Source organism: Prinia subflava, chromosome 1 (genome assembly GCF_021018805.1).
Source record: "Prinia subflava isolate CZ2003 ecotype Zambia chromosome 1, Cam_Psub_1.2, whole genome shotgun sequence".
Lineage (NCBI taxonomy): Eukaryota > Metazoa > Chordata > Aves > Passeriformes > Cisticolidae > Prinia > Prinia subflava.
Window position 1 is genome coordinate 43,789,182 of NC_086247.1, and position 20,331 is coordinate 43,809,512.

Genomic DNA, 20,331 nt, shown 5'->3' on the forward strand with positions numbered 1-20,331 from the left:
ATGGTACCAACTCAGTGCTGGTGCAATGTAAGGCAAAATTTAACTATGCTATCTTATTTAATTTTATTTAAAAGTCTGTTCTGGACATTGAATGAGGCAGATATTCTTCTGGAAACAGTAGCATGTAATTAGGTCATGTAAATCAAAACTTAATCACAACCTCTGTTTATATGGGATGAGATTCATCTTAGCATGCAATCCCAGCCAGCTAAAATTTGCATGACTGGTCTGGTCGTCTGGAATCATCTCTATTCAATGGAAAGAGATGAGTCTTTAGGATAAAATTGTGTTTTGGAGGTACCTTTCTCCCTCCATTGATTACAGAGGCCTCCATATTTCAGCCTGTATGGTTTCATGTGATTCAAATTAAATAAATTAAACTCTAGGAGAACAAAAGAAAGTTACAGACTTGGCTTACTTCTGGCATTTGCTCCTTCTGCAGGATATTGACCTGGAACATATATATTGCTCTCTTAAATAAAGTTTTTATGATGCAACTATATTAAATCACCTAGATGATCTGTACGGTTGAGAAACCTCTCAGGAGATCCACAGCTGTCTTCTCAAGCTTGTGAATAACAGTATAATAATATAATATAATAATATAATAACAGAAAAACAGAATAATTGCAGTACATTGTTTCCGTCTACATGGTAGTAACAGGAGAGGGAGATAGAGCCCCGTGCTTTGCCAGTGGGTTAGATGTTTCAGACATGGTGGAATAGCAGGCTTTGGGAGCAAGACCTTCATCAACATTCCTTGAGGAATAGATGATAGAGCTATTAGATCTAGCAGATAGATCCTGCTGTGCCAGACCTCATATCCTCCGCTCCTGTGCCTGTTCCCACAGTGATTGCCTTCCTTGCTAACATATCCCTAGCCCTTGCTTAATACTGCTTGTGCCATGTCCAGCTGGTTGTGATTGTGAGACGACTCTCTTGCATTTGAACAGGTAATTTGAACTACAGAATATAGGGGAAATACATTAAAAGTGTCAGGACTATAAATTGGGATCTCTCCAATGGCAGGTCAGGCACTGAAGTCACATGGGACTTTGTTGCATGAAGTTCTCTGCCAGTCTTTGTCAACTATCGCTGTTAAATATAAACAAAATTATTGCAGTAATTAAATAGGATCGTTTTTTAATTAGAGTAAAAATCCTCGAAATTTAAAGAAGTTATAAATAACAGTAACCTCAGTTACAGTCTCTTTTGTTTGTTTCTCCAAAGCTTCTAATTTTTCAGCAAGCACTCCAGGTCTGACTTTGACTGGGAACATCATATGGATAAAGCAAAATCCTGTCATTCAAACTCACAGTGAGCCCCACTTTCAGAATAACTAGACCAGTATCAAAATACCAAAAACAGGTGCTAGAGAAGGTAGATCCACCATTAATCTGTGCAATGGACAGCTGAGCTTAATGAAGATTTATATATTTACTCCATTAGAAACTTTTCAAAGAGGTTGTTGGGATTTTTTTATTACATTTTCCTTCGTATCCTACCCTAGCTTTCTTGACTTGATGAAAACAAAAAATCGGTAACTGAGCCATCTCATCACAATTCCTGTGTCTAGGTATCTATTGATACAAATTCTGCTTAGAAGTGGGCAAGAGAGACAGCCAGAAAGGGAGTGTTAGGTGAGACGTCTGCTGTGCTATTTAACAGGAAAAACTAGTATTTGATAGCAGGAAGTTTCAACATCTCACTGAAATCACTGCAGGGTACAGTGGCGTCTGTGTTTGTGGCGGTATTTTCAAAACTTTGCCCAAGATACTGAAGTGGAAACTCCAACTTCTTGGTGCCATCTTGTTTCTTCTCACCTTTTTCACAGTTTTTTGCTGTTTGTTGGCTGACTTTTGGGGCAGTGAGTTACAACAAGCTGAGGTGAAATGTGAGCTGGAAGTGTTAGTTTTCATGGAGCCCTGGAGGAGGAATGCTGCCTGCCTTGTTCTCACAGGTGGGAGAGATTTGCATACCTCCCTGCTATAATTTCGGGAGAGGGGATGCCCCACCTCTTCCAAGGCTTGGCTGAGGCTTTTGAGATTGCCCAAATCTGATTGTCGCTTCAGCCCTTTATGCAGGACTTGTCATATTTCTTTAGATAAATGTGTGTGCAGCACATTTGCTTAAACGGATCCCAGACTCTAATTTGCTTCATAAAGACCCCACATTGAATAGTCTTACAAACTGAAGTAATTAATAGCCCTCAACTTTTAAATGGATTTTAAAATGGCAGTTCCTTATTTGTGGAGTGGTGGTTCTTGTCTGTCTGTCCTGGCTAGTTTGTAGATGAACTATCAAATAATGATTTTAGAGATTATAAGAACTGTTGCATTATCAAATATGTTTCAGCATCCTTAATCACTTAACAGTACTGAGGATTCTTGCAAAGGATATGTTAACAGCTTACTTACCATCTAAAAGTACTATTAAGTAGTAAAATGCTAAGGATGCAAATAAGTATCCTCAGTGTTTAAGGAAACGTAAGTTTCTCCCCTTTGACTGAAAGCATGAAGTTTGGTCTTGAAGTATAATCTGCAACATCTTCAAATGACCTGTTTCCTCTAAGCAAGTGAAACTTGAATTCTGAAACTGTTCAAACAGAGATTTTCCTAGAACTCTTTTACTGCTTAAACTGATTGTTTTCTTCTCAAGAAAAAGTACAGGTGAAACAAAACCTATTTAGCTGATGTTCACAACAATCAATGCTCAGTGTTATTTCTTGGTCTTAATTGAGTGAAATTACATTTCTTACTGTACTTCCAAAGCTTTTATTTTCTCTTCAGAATCTTATCTCTAAACTAGAGTGGTATCTTGTTCCTTGAGATGACAAGGTTATGTTTGTGTACTTTTGATTCTGCCTTGTTCCATTCTTTAAAAAGGTCTTCATACTTTTAATTTACTGTCTGTGCTTGCAGAATACCAAATACTGTCTCTGCCTAGCAGAAATCATAATAGCTACTGCCTGTACCCCCCACAACTGTGTAAAAAGTTAAAACTAATCAGAAGCTATAAAGCTGTATGTTGGTATTTGTCAGAATTCTCAAGGTTAGTAAAAATGTTATGTCTCTTGGTCCTTACCACTCAAAAAATAAATTAAAAAAAAAAGAAGAAAAAAACAAGTGAAAGTGCACCTGCTGTATTTCTTCATTATGTGGAGAATTCATTATGACAAAAAATTTCTAAAATCAGTAAGCCACAGCGTTCAGGTTTCCAGTCAGTCGGTATTTGCTAATAATTTTACTGATGACAGCTTCAGCATCCATCCTGGGGTTCAGACACTACAGTACATTTCCTGCCCTCTGATCCTTCCTCTATCCATCACTTCTGATCCCTTCTCAGATGTTTCATCTTCTCCACCCAGCATCAGGCACTGTGGAAGCCTCCCTGGGTCCCTGCTGCCTCAGGGAGGAATGAGCTCAGCCCCTCTCTTTCTGGGGACAGCTGTGGCACAGGGCAGCCAGCATTCTGGAAGAGCTGGAACTATGGCTACAGAAGGAAAAAGGAAACTAATTCCATAATCTTCTCCAGGTTTTTAAGTAGTGATGAATATTCTCAGCCAAAGAGGCATAAAGCTTATTTGTAGCACAGGGGAGACTTTATATTTTGCCCTCTGATGCAGCCAAGTAATTTTAGGTGAATCCTTCTGGATGGAATCAATGTTCAACTACCCTGTGACTTTGTATGTCTAAGTTTTCAATTCTGAATCATGATTAGTATTGTACTCCATGATGCCTTTTTTCCCTTCTTCCTTTATTTTTTTCTGCGCTTTGGATTTCATTCATTCCAGCTCAGAGAGCTGTTGTTTCTGGAAGCTTCTCTTTATTATCAGACATAGTTGTTTATGGCTGTTGGGTTTGGGTCGAGAGAGGAATGTGGTGAACCCAGTGGCTGCACTTATTTCTCTATGCTTAGTTGGTAAACCTGCCAAGATACAGGCAGAGTGGCAGGTAGAGAAGTTGGGGCTTTCATTTTCCTGAGCGTGTGACAATATTCTCTGTGTCTTTGTGCCCTAGTTCAGGGTTCAGTGTTCATAGTTTCAGAGAACAAGATTGTGACATGCTCTGCATTGCACAACTGGGTTTGATTGTTTCTCTGGTCAACATTAATTATCTAGTCGAGTTCATTGCTGAAAGGAAGAGTCCTGGTTTTGATGATTTTCATTTTTATAATCTGCTTTTAGAATCAGTACATAAATTTTTACTAAAGTGGAGTGCTATTTTGATAGTTTATCATGATAAAGACTGAACTGTTCCCATGTAGGGGTATTCCTGGTTATTAAATAGAGGCAAGAAAACGGAATTTTAGTGAATTTCACAAAAAAAAATATCATCTTTTGTAAGAGTTAATACCCTGTGCCATTTTTTAGTAAGTACTTACATTCTATATTTCCTGTTCCTTTCAATTGGACTTCTTCAACCATGCTCAGTACTTCAAAGATAAGCATAACTGAAAGGTAGCTAAAATGGGTATAGTCAGCAGGAGAACCTTACTTATAGAACAGGTCATGTGAGTAAAGATTTACAGGATTGGCACATACGGTTTGTAGTGACTCCTGGAAAGACACTTTCTGTCACCTTCAGACTTAGGAGAGATGTTTGAGGCAGCTAAAGAATGCAAAAATGCCAGATAGGACTTGTGTGGGCATCAGTATCCCTCTAGTTTATTAGAAAACATATATTTCATTAAACATATTTATATATTTATATATAAATATATAAATAAAGTATATAAATATAAGTATATATTTAATTAAATATTCAAAGGAAAAACATATCCTGTGACTGCACCGAATATTTTACATTAAAGTATGTGGAAAAGCAAACTTTTCAATAGTTGTGTTCTAGTCATTTTAATGAAGTGTTTGCTTTTGTTTTTCAGAAATCCTGTGCATTGCATGACTTAGACGTTGTGTCTCTAAATGAAACTAAGAAGAGAACCTGCTGTGCATTCTGAAATACTGTTTCTTACTCAGTTTTCTCTTCAGGAAATACTAAGTGTTACAAAGGAACATAAAAGATTTTATAAGTGAGCCTATAATCCAAAAACACAGTGTTTAGGCATCCTTTGTATTACACAGACTTTGTTGCCAAATTTTTTTATATGTTTATATTATATTTTCATATATTTAATGTGGAGATAAAACAGTTATCTGATTTTGGAATTATTAGATGCATCACAGGGTGACAGTGCTTGAATGCAGATGTTTGCAGAAATGAAGTCTACGTGTACTAATTTTCTGTTATTAAAAAAACACCCTTCACTTTTTTTGTGTGTGTTATTTATACCAGATTTGTAATACAGTGAGCACTGACATCATGACAGAAGCAACCTTCTGATATATGAAATCATATAACATCTCTTTAAGTACCTGATATCTACTGCAATCCCATAAGACAAGTCTCAGAGAATTTTTGGCTAAGTTTCTTTTATACCCATTTCAGACACATATGTGCTACTTCAGTACCCTTGGATAGGGATTCTGCAAAGGTGAGGTCTGAGAGAAGGGGATAAACCATATAAATATTGGTGTCATAGAATGGTTTGGGTTGGAAGAGAGCTTGAAGATCATCTAGTTCCCACCTCCCTAATATGGGCAGGGACACCTTCCACTAAGGTATGTTGCTGGACCTTCCTAAGAATTCAGAAAACATGGAACAACAGAATGCATCCAGTAATAATAATGTTCCTGTTATTTAAATTTCATAATTCCTTAAAATAGTTTGCGCAGGTGTTAGCAGCATACCTGCATTTTCAAATGTTCTTTTTGTTATCAAATGATCACAGTAAAAGGCCTTCTTTGATATTATATTTTTATGTTATTTTCTTAGTGTTAATAGAGGAAGTATCTGATTCTCATGTAGACTTGTTTTATACAGACTTGTAATATATTTAAAATCCTTGGAGACTATATTTAATTTTAAACAAGGACAGAATCAGGATGCTGGTTACTTTTTCTTTAACCATAAGCAAAGCAAGCACAACTCAAGCCTGAAAGATAAGCAGAAAGCAAACACAGGTTGAGAAATCGGAAGAATTGTGGCAAGTATACTGTCTTTTTTTTTTTTTTTTTTTTTTCCCTGCATAGGAGATGTGGTTGTTTTATCACCATTTATGAACGACTAATGCTGATGTGCAGAATTGTGTTTTGATCCACCCCAGCACATCCAAAATAACTAAGCCCTCTGGCTTACTGTTCTGAAATGCCACTAACCTAAAATACGTTTGTTTCTTTTTTGAGGGCTGTTTGCAGATTGTCACAATATCAAAATAGTATTAAATTTGATATTGAGAAAGGGAGCTCAGCTGGAGCACATGGGACCAAATGTGCCTAAGCATAGTGCCAGGTTCATCTGCCCCTAGCCCATTTAGTGTGCCTGAAGAAATGGATGGGCTGGGCTGAGTACAGCTGTTCCTGACTACTCGTTCTGGCCAGCCACTGAAGTGCTTTTCACAAAATCTGAAAACAAGGAACACAGGATAATCCTTGCCTTCATTAAAACCATAGGAGAGGAAGAAAATAGTGCTGGAAGGGATTTTGAGAGCCTGGGTTCTCATCATATCTCAACCGCTGATCAGCTCCCCGATAAAATGCAAGAAGATGGTCAAAGACCTGCAGTGCTAGGGATTTCAGAGTTTCTCTGAGTGGCAACAGTCCTTACTTAACTGGTCTGGTAAGCAGGAAGTTTCCTAATACCTAACCTAACTGGTACACATGGAAAGTAGGTTCTCGCTTTCCTCTTGAGGTGAACTCCTCTCCCTCTCTGTTCCCTCTCCTCTCCTCAACTTCCTACCTTCCCTTGTAGTTTGGGTTTTCAGAATGTTTGGCCTTTTTGTCTCCCTCCTCTTAAGGTTCTTGAGTTTGTTCTTAACTATCCTGGACTGTAGACCTGAAAACTCAGCAGACTATTCCAGTTTAAATAAAAACAGCTGGATAGATGTAATTTTTTTTTTTTCATTATCTTACTTGTGATACTCCTGTTTATGCATTCCAGGATCAGCATAATGCAAAGTAGCCTAGTATTCTTGTGATCCATAGAACTACATTTTTTTATCCTGCTACATGTTTGTGCAGTTGATTATTCCTTTGGATGTGTAAAGCCTTCTATTACTCCTTGTTCAGTGGCATTTCAGTTGCTCCAGTCTGCATAGATCCCTCTGAATTGTAATGCTGTGCTCGAACATAGTTGGAGCCTCTTCCTATAGATAGTCTCCAAATAGAAGTGTACTCTCTTCAGTCATCAGTGATGTTGACAAAGGTCCTGGATAGTTCTGAATCCAAGACCTAAGTGAAATCCTGTTCTATGTATCCTTTCAGCTTTAGAGTACTGATTATTTCCAAATAATTCTGTATTTAGACTGTTCGTTTGGGTTTTGTTTTAAGAGCACATTATAAGAAACTCTTATGCTCCTCAGTCTTTGTCCCCCATCCACAAAGCCTGTTAAATCCTCTTTATTTACTAGAAAGTCACTTGATCAGTTTCTATGGGTATTTCCTTCTATCCTTTGAGAGAGATGCAATCTCTTCTGGGTTTTCTGGAACCTCATTCTGTTGATTCTTGGAGATAATCAGTAGCAATTTTAACACAGTTTGAACCATAAAGGAGTTTCACCAGGTCCAGTCTGTCAAAAAATCTTTAACCTGTCTATGTATTTTCCAGTTTATTTGTTCCTTTTTCTAGCCATAGACTTTTGTTGGTGGTGCTAGAGTGAAATCACACTTCTGCTAAAATTGAAGGCTGAGGTTGAAAGTATCCACATCATGAGTGATGATTAGAGTTTCCCCTCTGTGGAATAACAGAATAATTTTTTTCTTACTATCACCACTATGCATCTTATTGACAGGCTTGCTGTCTTTAAAATCCAATTTTCTAGCTTTTTTTGGAGCTTATCTTTCAGTATTTGTCCATACATAGTCTATATATTTATTAATAATTTATTAATTTGACCTACTTTCTATTTTATTTCAGGTCATTGAAGATCTCATGATTCATCCAACTTAATCTTTATCTCACTTATTTCCCTGCCTCTGTATAGATCAAATTCTGCAGTTTTGCCTTTCAGCAGTAATCTGTGATGAGTTTTCAGCTGTGCTGAACTCACAGTTCATCTACTAGTTCTCTAGGTTTAAGGCTCCATGTAATTTCTCCTTCTTTTTCAATGAAAATAGATTTAAAAGGGTCAGATTAATCTGTAATTTTGACTTCTCTTTATAGCTATAATTTCAAGTAAGGAATTTCTTCTATACATTTTTCCTGTGTGCAGAGTTTCCTACTACTTGTGCTTAGGTATGATCCAGTCCCATCTGAGAGAGATGCAGATATTCGGGTTCCCATGGCAGTTTTTGCAGGATGCCAACTCCTTCTAGCTGAAGCTTCACCTCATGCTCCACGAGCACCATGAGTGCTCTCCAACAAAGGTTGGGGTTGGACATCAGGAAAAAAGTCTTCATGGTTGTTAAGCATTGGAACAGGCTGCCCAGGGAGGGGTGGAGACACCATCCCTGGGAGTGTTCCAGAAATAACTGGATGTGGCACTTAGTGCTGGGGTTTAGTTGACAAGGGCAAAAGTTGTGCTCGATGATTTTGTTGTCTCTTCCAACTTAAATACTTTTGTAATTCTGAGATTCAGAGAAAGAAATTGAGGATCTGATTCTGAAGTGATCACTGCATTTTCTGTTATATCCCACTGGATTTGTAAATATTAGGAAAATCGGGCCTTTGGTATAAAAACAATCATATAGGAACAAGGAATACAAATTATTGGGGCTTTTTTTAAAGAAATACCAAATATTATGGTTCCTCATGAAACTTAAGGAATAAAGTTCAGTTTTATTTGATGTATGCACGTGTCATGGGTTGGCACTGGCCAGATGTTAATGCACCTATGAATATGTTTTTTTTTTCCCTAACAGCTACTGTGGGATGTGATCAGGAACAGAGCAGAGCAGGCTTAAATCTTGAAAACAAAAAAAAACCCACCAAAACTTTATTAATTACATAAGAACAGGGACAGAAATACTCTTAAACACACACAGAGACAGAAATAAAAACTTCTTAGACATTTCTTCTCCCAGTTTCTACCTCCCCACACATCACTCTTCACAGACTAAACCTTTGGGTTTTAGATCAAACAATCACCACTCAAAAACAAACCAATCTTCAATTCAGCAAGGGAGAGAGGAGTCTCTCTCGCACCACAGACTGTTCCTCAGAAAACACGGGTCTACCCCTTATGTGTTCCCATGTCACCTGTGGCACCACCCGGAGAAGTCTGCCAGGGTGACACTCTCTTTTTCCTATGTCCAGCGCTCTCACCGCTGTCTCATAGGCCAAAACTACATACTGGGCTTTTTAAGGATGCTGCATGCCGAGCTCTCCCCTTTTCACCCAGGGGCCGGGGTTCCAGGAGCAGGTCTGCCCTGAGGGCAGAGGGCGCCACCTCACCCTCCCCTTCTTTTCTCTGCTGGCTCCACTCTTCAAGTGCCAGTCACTGTAGCAAAAACAAGGGCAGCTGTATCCACCCAAAAATGCAGTTTATGTTCAAAAGAGACTCAAGTTCAGTCCATGGCTGACATTATGCAAGAAAAGTCTAGCTCCGAAGGCTACTCTTCTCATTCTTTGCTCATCAGGTTCTTTCCAATCGTGCTTTATCACCTCGGTCCCAGGCCGCTTCCTTCTCTTTTTTTTCCAAAATCACCAGTCATGAGAATCAATGTCTAAGAAAAGTTTCTTTCTGCCAAGCAAGGGTTAACAGTTTCTATCTCCCAGCAGGGTGCAGACACAGGCACTCCCAGGCTTGGCAACTCCCACGTGGCTGGGCACCTTCTCCCGGAGTTTGGGGGGAAGAGGGTGTGAGCACACACAGAAGGCACTTCCACAGTTTTCCACCCCTCCATCCTGGACGGGGCAGCTCAGTTCCAGTCTTGTCCACTCTCTTCTCTTCCTCCGGGGCTCCGGCTTACCTGAGCCCGACCACGTGTTTCCCCTCCCCCACCCAGCCTCGTGGCTGGGCAGGGGAAGGAGGCCTGAGACCTCTCTGCTGAAACCGGGATCCAAAAAGAGACCGAACCCCCTTGGGGTCCTGCTTTTAACTCTTTGTGTCCTCAGAGGCGTGTCCAAACCTCCGAGTGACCAATCCAGGTGCCAGCAGAAAAGCTGATCACTGATTGGACTGCCCACATCCCCCTGGAAAAATTCACCTCCCCCGCAACCAAGACAGCACGCAACACTGTAAAGCATGTTACCAGACTCATACTAAAATGAATTTGTTGTAAATAGTTCCCTTTCTGATGTTAGCACATATATGAACTGAGGAAGATCTGAAATGCTTTAAAAATAATGTTACTGGCAGTGGGATACATATATACAACAGACTTCACAGACTTGCATAAATGTGTTGTGAAATCAGTGTGCAAGTCAATTCAAAATGCATTTAAGAAGAATTTCAGGAATTATTCTGAGTCCTTTTGCCACTGCTTATGGTTTTATGGCAAGAATTTTCTGTTGATTCATAAAGACTGTCCCTGAACACCACCTGAAAGGCACATAGACAAAAACTAAGACGTTGTGAAACTGAGGCCCTGGCCCTAGGGTGGATTTGCTCTTCAGGTCTGGTCGCTTCATTAGCATTTTACACCAGTAGGAGACTGGTAAGAGATCACACTAAGACATTGCTAGACATCAAGAAAATTATCTCTAAAGTGTTAATTATACATAAGGTGCAGTTAAAACAAGAAATTTCTGTTATGTGCTGGTGATTTGAATGCCATTTATGTACTATTAGAATATATTCCAAGGAGATGGAGCTGAAGTACAGTTAGGACACATAAAGTGACTCCAAGAGCAAGACATTTAAATACTAGTGAATATGATGAACTCTCTGCCTGGAGACAACTGAATGAAATTTAGATAGTATCTAGAACTTACATTGTTTTAAAATGCACATTGTTCCAGTAAAATGGTTAAGAGTGGGCTGGGTTTTCAGTGGTTGGAGAGAATACAAACACGGTTATAGGAAAGCAGATTTAAAGGCTATAGGACATCTAGTACAGAAGAATGAAAAAATGTTTCAGGAAAAATCAGCAGTAACTATTTCTGTGTGAAAGATGCTTTTTTTCCCAGACAGCAGAAGTGCATGATGTCTGAGAGAGACATATGCTGTGAGATGGTATCTCTCCTGGAATTAATGGTACCCAAGATAGAGTTTAAGAACAATTCCTGACAGACTAGTGCTTCAAGTCCTGGTGAATCTCAATCTGATCTGATCTGCTTTGCTTTACATACTGCACCTGGAAACCTCATCAAGCCTGGGTGAGCCAAACCCATGTGTTCCATGTTTCAGCAATAGTGCTCTTAGCCACAGTGCTCAAGTTCACTGATGACACAAACCTGTGAGGAGTGGCTGATACCCCAGAGGGCTGGCCTGCTGGGAAGCAGCTCTGTGGAGAAGAACCTGAGGGTCCTGGTGGACAAGGAGCTGTCCATGAACCAGCAGGGTGTCCTGGTGGACAGGAAGGCCAGTGGAATCCTGGGGTGCATTAGGAACAGCATTGCCAGCTGATCCAGGGAGGTGATCTTGCCCCTCTACCCAGCCCTGGTGAGGCCACATCTGGAGTGCTGTGTCCAGTTCTCAATACAAGAGAGACATGGAGCTCCTGGAGTGGGTCCAGTGGAGGGCAACAAAGATGATTAAGCGGCTGGAACATCTATCTTATGAGGACAGGCTGAGGGAGCTGGGCCTGTTCAGCCTTGGGAGAAGAGACAACCGAGGGGACTTCATCAAGTACCTGAAGGGAGGGTGTCAAGAGGAGGGGGCCAGCCTCTTCTCAGTGATGCCAAGCATCAGGACAAGATGCAAGAGGCAGAAACTGATGCACTGAAGTTCCACTTGAATATGAGGAAGAACTTCTTTACTGTGCAGGTGACCACGGACTAAAACAGATTTCCCAGAGAAGTTGTGGAGTCTCCCTCACTGGAGATATTCTAGAACTGTCTGGATGCAATCTTGTGCCCTGTGCTCTGGGATGACCCTGCTTGAGCACAGAAGTTGGACCAGATGACCCAATGTGGTACCTCCCAACCCAGTCTGTGATATTAATTTGCACTTCAATAGCTTAATTCACTGCTGTTGTTGAAAAGCATTTGGTGAATTTGGTAAAAGGAAAACTACTTTGAAAAGAAGTATCTTTAAAGGTAAATTTTTAAAAATTTTTAAAGCCAGCTATTCTGGTAGGTAGGATCTAACAGCAGAAAAACCTTCTTCGTAAAGAATGAAGGTTTTTCCCAGTGTTGGGAAAACCCAGTGCCACACTCTGTAGCTAAAGCATGGAGCCACAGCAGGATGAGCTTCAAGCCAACCTTTATCCACTTAAAGCAAGATAATTTGGGGTTTCTGTAATCTTCTGTGTCAACTAGTTTCCACGGTCTTTGTTCAATCTTGGAGACCATGGATGAAGTCCCAGCCTCTGCGGAGAGCAGAACAAGAGCGTGTCTGTCTCAGCGCTCCTGGTGCTGGCAGTGCTGTGGCACCAGCAGTGACAAAGGCATGCAGCAGTGTCTGGCCCTTTACCCAGCCATGGGGAAGGGTGAGCAGCAGGAGGGCTCTTGGTACCACAGCTCTTCCCGGGGCTCTGCCATCCCCGGTAGTCTCAAGGATAGTTGGAGAAGCTGGAGCCTGGAGAGAGATGTTGGCTGAGGATGTTGTCAGTCGTCTTGCTAATCACTGCAAGGCATTTTTATGTCTCTAGTCAACAGTAAAGGCTTAAATGTTGCCAAGTTTACTGCCATAAAATAAACTGTTTTGACACAGAAGTGAATGAAATAAACTTGAGCACAGTGCAGTGCAACCACCCGGGAGTTTTTCTAGTTTAATTTGCCAGAGTTTCTGTAGTCTGGCAGCCTGGAGATCAAAATGCATTAAATAAAGGATAACATTAAATGAAATATCTTACGAAGATCATACAAGATTTCATCACATAAGCCACTTTGAAGAACGGATGTCTACAAACACTCTCATGGTGTGAAGAGCTTTGAATATGCAATATATGTAATACCTGCGTGTGCAGTGACAGCGCGCACAGCCTGTATACATGAACTCACACGTACATACATGACTCACAGGTGAAAACTAAAATAACAGCTCCATAGCCCAAGTGCGGGCTGCACGTCGGGCGAGCGGTCGGAGGGTGGAGTGAGAGGGACGGGCTGGGCGGCTCTGGCAGCTCGGGCTCTGGCTCTGCGGGCGGGCGGGCAGCCCGGCACTTTCCTTTTCGGCGCGGGGAGGAGCGGCAGCTGCGCAGGCGTTGCTCGCACCCTGTTGATTAGTCAGTGCTGGGATGGCGCTTCCTGGGCCAGGCGCGGCGGCGGCGGGCGGCCCCAGCCGGTCCCGGGGGGCGGCGGGAGCAGCAGCAGCAGCCGCAGAGGCAGCAGCCGCCGCCGCAGCAGCAGCGGCCGCCCGGCGGGCCTCCCTCTCCGCCTAGCCCCGCGTGTCCCGGGCGCCTGGCGCGGAGCGAGCCGCGCTCCCTCTCTCCCTCCCTCCTTCACTCCCGGCGCCCCCCTCCGCCGCCCGCCGCGCCGGCAGCCGACCCGCCGGGTGGGAGCACCCCGCCGGCGCTGCCTGTCTGGCTGCTCCCTCCCCTCCCGGGCCGGGAAGATGGACCCCGGCCCGCCGCTGGGCTGCAACCTCAAGGACGTGAAGTGGAGCGCGGTGGCCGTGCCCCTGGACCTGCTCGTCAGCACCTACCGGCTGCCCCAGATCGCCCGGCTGGACAGCGGTGCGTGGGGCGGGGAGCGGGGCCGGGCGGGCGCCGGGCTGCGGGCGGGCTGCCGGACACGGTCCCGGGAGCGCCCCGTGCCTCCGCGGCTCCCGGGAGCGCTCTCCCGGCGCTCCTGGAACGGGCATCTGCCGGGCTCGCCGCGGAGTGCGCGCGTTGCTCTGCACCGAAATGCCGGGGTGATGTGCCCCCGTGCCCCCTCCATGTGTGCCGAGGGCAGCTCGGTGAGCCCGTCTGCTGTCAGCAGCCTGACCCACTGAGAGACGTCCTCGCAGTCCCAAATTGAGCGTGGAAGGGCATTTTCAGCACTAGAGACACGGTGGTTTGATGAAGTGATATTACAACAAGGCCGAATAAGAAGGGATAAAATACACCCAAGTGGGCTAAATCCCTCGTGTAACAATTCCCTAAGAAAGCCACGGACACGTTAAAAAAAAAAAAAAAGAAAAGAAAAAAAGAAGAGTAATTTAGTAAGGCTAAGAAGCCTTTGCAGTCTCCAGATAACTTTTTATTACAGTTCACTTGGGTGCTCACCTGCCGTTTCCAAGTCTGCAGCTTTTTGTTTACTCCAGGAAATATGAATCAGGTCTGACAGAACAGCTATGACAGCACCGTTTTACTCTTCCTAGATCCATGTCTTGGGAATTTTTTATAAGTGCTCAGACAGCTGCTTTGTAATAATGTGTATGTGCATTGCATGGTAGCTCCATGAAAACTGTCCAGCTCTCTAAAGGAATGCAGAAGATAACTCACAAATTGGAAAAAAAAAAATCTGGGCTTTTTAATTCATTAGCTTATGCAGTCACCGTGTACTTTTATGATGTAATAGAGTAGTTCTTGATTTAGCAAGTTTTGTATTGATTTGAAAAGTTAAAAATGAACATAGGCATCGTTCTCTGTTACTTCCCAGTGTACAGGTCAAGACCAAGACTGTTTTATTACTCAACTGCAGTTTCCACAATGCAGTGGTGATTTTTGACTTTGCCCCTGGATTATGCAGTATTTTTCCTTTCACTCGTAGTGCTTCCTCAGAGCTGGCACTCAGGAGCAGGTTAAAGAAAATGGTTTTTTTTCTTTTTTAACTGCATCTGCCCGTTCATCATACTGTCAAATGTATGTTGTCCTGTGAGAATGGCAAAGCTGGTGAGTTAAGGAGCTCCCCGTGGTAGCACCTTCTGTCACCGGGAACAGCTAAGATGGCCTCCAGTCACTGCACTTAAGGCTGTTAATTTACGTTGAGGCTCCTGGCACTGATTCAGGTTTTAACAGGATGTATGTATTGATGACTTATTAATTTCCCTCTCTGTATGTTATACCTCCCAATCTCCCTGCTCCTCTTGTCTTTCTTCATTGGAAGGTACCTGAGAAAGCTTTTTGGGTAGAGAAAGTTTATGGGTTTTGAAGCAAGTGGCTCTTGTGGTTTTTCGGGGGGGGTGGTGGGGTGGGTGTCTTGTGTTGGAGCTGTTGATAGGAATATCCTGTAATTGTTGGGGAGACAAAGATGATGTGGCTTTTGTGCAAAGGCTTCTTTGTCCCATGTGCCAACATTTAAGTGCATATGCACAGGCAGGTGGATGTAAACAGACCTGAGCTCTGTGCCCTGAGATGGCCAGACAGGAGGCAGCTGTTGGTGTAGGTGTCCTGCAGTAGTGGTTCAGCCCCGCTCTAAGCCCTGCCAGGAGGCAGGCTCAGGTGGAGCTCTCTGTGAAGGGCTTCGGGTTGGACCTGATTTGAGTCTGCCCGGTTCAGCAGCTCATGGGTCTGGTTTTGCCTACTCAAATGCATGTATTTTTAACTTCGGGCACTACAGACAGCAGACAGATCAATATTTTATAAAGAACGCAGACGCCATGGTCTTGGGGATAAGAAGAGAATGCTTTTCCTTTTTCCAGAGGAGGTTGTCTTGCAATAGGAGAAAGCAACCATGAATCAGCGCACAGCCTTCTAAAGGAGGAACATTGGGAATGTGCAGTGCTCGTGGAATTGGCTGTTGTGTGGTGGTTGCTCTGCATCCCGGTTCTTGTCTTGCAAAGTCAACAAGTGGAGGTCTGTCAGAAAGTTTCTTGATGCAACGCTGAAGAAAATAAATGCAGAGTCCAATCCAAATGTGTGTCCTCTAGCGTTTAGGAAGTTTAAGGCTACCTCTGTTAGCAAGGTAGTGTCTTGTGCCAGCTTTATCTGGGTGTGGCTGTTATATTTGGGTCAGGGTTTGTTTGCACAGAAATGGTCTCATATCTTCTTCAGGTGCCAAAATGCTCTCCAGGTCAGTGGAAGCTGCGTATGTTTCATGCTGTTGAAAATCAAACCACCTGTAGATGTCTGTCTTCAGTCACCTTTTGATTCTGTGGTTGGCCTCTATAGCATCAAGTTGTTTTTTGGCTGTTGTTTCAGTTTGCACGAGGTTTTGTGAAAGCCAGAATATGTTTCTTCTGGCAGACCAGGATGTAGCAGAGGATTGTAGAGCTAGAGTTGTATTCTCTTCAGAAGATACCAGTCTTACTGTGTTGTTTCTACATTTCTTAATGGAGTTTAGCACTTGGTGGATAATGTTCTTAGATGACACCCACACAAGATGTCCAGGTTTGCACTGTTGGTTCACCTTGTGGCCTTTCAGTATGAAGCAGAATGGGTATGATCCGTTCAATTTTATTCTTCGAGCTTGGATGTGCAGCTCCTGGAAAATTGCCCTTAAGTAATTCGGTTTGATTTCTTGACAGGATGAAGTTATGAAATATTTATGTGCACTAAATTTGGTCCTATGCTAAGAAGGGAGGGTTTTTCTTGACAGTATGGGAGGAAGTAGTCTTTTGTTACATCAAGATGTAGTTGGAAGTAGTTAGGCATTCATGCCTACGTTATCCATCTAGAACTGATAAATATGTCAACTTCTTGGGGTTTTTTTCAGAGTTTGAAAACCTGGGAAACTTTTCAGTTTCTTTTTTTTTAATTTTAAGACTGGTTGTGTTTCAGGTTATGCTTTTGGATGCTGTTAAGTCATAAATCAAATGTTGTTTGTTTCAATGTATTTATGTGTTTTCTTGTTTTGCTGGCGAATATTCTTATATTAATTGAACAAATAGACTGATAAAACCCCAAACCTGTCACTCCTGAAGGTAGCAAATGGGTTTTCTATGGTTTTTTTTTCCAACCTCCATAACAAATATTTCTAGATAACCACTCAAATACAAAACTGCTGAAAGAGTGCTGAGCACCCTACCAGAGAAAAAGCATGGACTTGATCTCATGCTGTGGAATTCACTGAGTGGGCTCTTTCAGATGAAAAGAAGCAAGACTTGAAGAGCGAGAGAGGAGCGAGCTTTGTGCTGTGTTTTTCCTGTCCTCCCCCCTTCCGCCCCCCAGTCCCGATTTGCATTGTCACAGCCGATGCCACCCCAGTGAGAGCCTTGTGGGTGGGTGCAGAGGGGGAAAGGTTTTGCTCTGGGAGCCTGCGGCAGAAGGAGATCTTATCGCAGTGCGGGTGTTGCAACGGGGCAAAAGGTGAGCGTGGCTGGCCTGGGAGAACCAGGGCTGCCCGTGGGCCTGGGCTTGGCTCTCCTCACACCCTCAGGAGGAAAAGCTGATGGCCAAGCTGGGCTTGGCTCTCCTCACACCCTCAGGAGGAAAAGCTGATGGCCAAGCTGGCCTTGGCTCTCCTCACACCCTCAGGAGGAAAAGCTGATGGCCAAGTTGGGACTGTCTTGTTGCTAGTGTGGAAATGACGTGCATGGTCAGCTCAGGGCTTTACATTTCTGGTAATTATTTTTCTAAGGATAATTTTGGAGGGTAAAAGAGAATTGCTATCAAGGTTAAGATCTAGAAAATGTTGCTTTGCATAGAGCTGAGCTTCAGGCCAAGCTTTTTTTTTTTTTTTTTTTTGTAAGCTTACTGCTCCCTTCAGACTCCCAAGAGCCTGTCATTCTTTTTCTCCCTTTTTCCCAGACAGTCTTGCTGTGTTTTCACAAGTAAAGATCAGCCTTTGCTTATAGTTATTTTTTACCCATATATTGATATGAACTGGAAGAGTTCACAGAAATTCCCAGTTTGTGTACAAAGACTAAAGTTTATGGGATTAAAAGGCCATGTGGTCCTCTGTTTTGTTTTGGGTTTTTTTGGGTTTTTTTTCCCTGAGTGATATCTAGGAAAAAAAAATGTGGTGGTGCTGTTGGGGATCAAATATAGTGACACTTGACCTCATCTCACAGAGAAGTGATTCCCTACTGTGCATGGCAGGGAAAACATGCTGAACTTTCCTGCAAAGGGAGCTGGTGGATCAGCTTCCGACAGTGAAGGAAATTCTTCCTTATGCAGCATGTAAATGTGCTGTAAGATGAAATGGCAGAATTGGTGCCTGTAAAGAGCAGAAAAATCTCTAAAATGGGTAACTGATTTAAAAGGTGATTTTCTTCTTTCTTACCCTTAGGTGAACTCCTGTGCATATCAGTAGTGGGTGAATAATGAGTTTGTACTGCAGTTGCTCCTGGGGACAAAGAGATTTTATTTAGTTTTATTCAGGTAACTCCTCTTCCATTTCAAAACTTTCTCACGGTGACAACTGTCTACCTCAGTCATGTTCAGGGGACTGTTGTTCTGTTCAGCACATTACTGTAGAGCTGATTTCAGTTCTGGAAACTAAGCACCCTCACATCTTATCAAAGAAGATCGTACTCAATAGAACAGCGTGGCCGTGTACATAATGAAAATTTTGCATTGCGTCACTCCGCAAACGCGGGTTATCTGTGCAGCTGAACAATACTTTGAAACTACAAAGAAACTTATTCTTTAAAGGTCTGAATGCTGCTATCCGTACTTTAATTGTCTTGAATGACCTCCTTCTTTTGAGAAGCTAGTGCAGTGTGTCTCAGTAGTCTGCTATTGAATAAATCTTTAAAAGGCATCATGTGGGAGTAGGGCAAAGCTTTTTGAACAGACCAAGAAAGAGGTTTCAGATATGCTCAGACCCTAGGCAATGGCCCTGTTCTGATTGCCCACTGTAGGTGTGGTTGCCTTGTCCAGTGAGGTGTGGTAGGTGATTGTTCTTATGTATGGGGCAGGCAAGTGTTTGATTTGACAGAAATATCCTCAAGATACCTTGTATCTGCATGGCTTGGTTTCTTCCTTAGATGCTGAACAGCTTTGGAACTCTGACTGTTTATACTGTGTGTATACTGTATGTTCTGCCATTAAAGAATAATCCCAGTAGCGTCTCCTGCTTGCTTCCTCTTCTTTCTACCTTCACTATGCAGTCGGCTTTTCCCATCAAGACAATTGAATGAAAAAAAAAAAAATTGATAGGTTGCCACTAACCACTGCTCCTGGGTTTTTGTTTTGGTTGGATTGGTTTTTTCCTTTTCCCCTGCTGGCAGAGATGTGTTTTCTTTTCCCCTGCTGGCAGAGAAACATTTTAGTGAAAAAGCTTTTAATTCATTTAAAACCTGCAGCTACTGAATGGTGTCTCTGAAGATTATCATGCCTTTCTGGAGACGGAGGCCAGCACCTTGGCAAAACCTGTACCCAGGACTATCCTGGACTTCCTCACCACCAATGAGGTAGATAAGGAGTTCAGCATCATACTTGTTTTGGTAGTGTGTACTGTGTGTTCTTAACCAGACATTTGAACCCTTGGTAGTGTGTTAGGGTTGGTAGGATGGAAAATAGCTACATTGCTCTTATTTCTTGTGTGTTTAATAAATGTTCATATTCTTCTCTGTTATTCAAGGCATGAAACTACTAGCTCTTTGTTTAAGTTTCTGAAGTTTTGACTTTGTGAAGTAAAGCCTTCGTGTACATAATTGGATAAACACTTCCGGGATAATTGTGTAGTTCAGGTATTGGAAGGTGAAATACCATTAGTCTTTTCTTAACTGGAATTCAAGTGCTATGCTATAACTTTAAATTCTATCCCCCATTTAAATTACATCTATCTTTCAAATAAAGCACAAGATACACATAAAATCTAAGGTATTAAGGTGCCTCAAACAGTTAGTCAAACCCCTAATCTTAAAACAAATGTAGTGTGATGAATCATATGCTGCTGTTGCAAGGAATGGTACAAGTCTAGCATAGGAAAGAAGGGCTTCGTTGTTTTCTGCTTTGTCTGTAAGTGCTGTTCTGGAACTAGGTGTTCCTGGCTTCAGTGATTATGTGAACTGGCACTCCCTGTAATGCCCCAGCAAAGGCAACTATGCCAAGATGAAGTGCTGGAGGATATTGGACAGCATGGTCTGGTGCAACAGGATTTGATGGAAGTTGTGGGAAGAGCTGCAGTGTGTTCCAGTCATTCCAGTGGTGGTTTGTCAGAAGTAAAGGGCATGGGTGTTGCTGTATTTCCTTTTGGCATTAGGAGTAACAAGTTGGTTGGATTAGGGCAACTTAAGTCTCTCCCCTATAGGAAAATATTCATCATCTTAATGTGGATTGCATATGACTCAAAACCAACCTTCATAAAACTCAGTGAGCCAATATTTCAAGTCTGAAATTTTTTGCTCTTAATGGTGCTTCTCTTTGGAAAGAGTTTTACATAGCATTTGTGGTTTGTGATTTTCATACCATTTGCA

The 20,331-nt window shown here is 42.4% G+C and overlaps 2 protein-coding genes across 6 annotated transcripts in view; both read left to right on the plus strand.

Annotated features, from left to right (window-relative positions):
- LOC134549259 (ras-related protein Rab-10-like) overlaps positions 1–5,266 on the plus strand; it is a 32,325-nt gene extending 27,059 nt beyond the window's left edge. For all 5 annotated transcript variants that reach the window (XM_063394828.1, XM_063394844.1, XM_063394836.1 and 2 more), the window contains one exon: positions 4,885–5,266. In XM_063394828.1, the coding sequence (XP_063250898.1) occupies positions 4,885–4,959 (75 nt within the window). In that variant the 3' untranslated portion in view covers positions 4,960–5,266. The remainder of the gene's footprint in view (positions 1–4,884) is intronic.
- A 7,939-nt stretch (positions 5,267–13,205) lies between these two features.
- GAREM1 (GRB2 associated regulator of MAPK1 subtype 1) overlaps positions 13,206–20,331 on the plus strand; it is a 102,545-nt gene continuing 95,419 nt past the window's right edge. Inside the window, exon 1 of the mRNA XM_063394870.1 lies at positions 13,206–13,777. Coding sequence (XP_063250940.1) covers positions 13,657–13,777 — 121 coding nt within the window. The 5' untranslated portion in view covers positions 13,206–13,656. The remainder of the gene's footprint in view (positions 13,778–20,331) is intronic.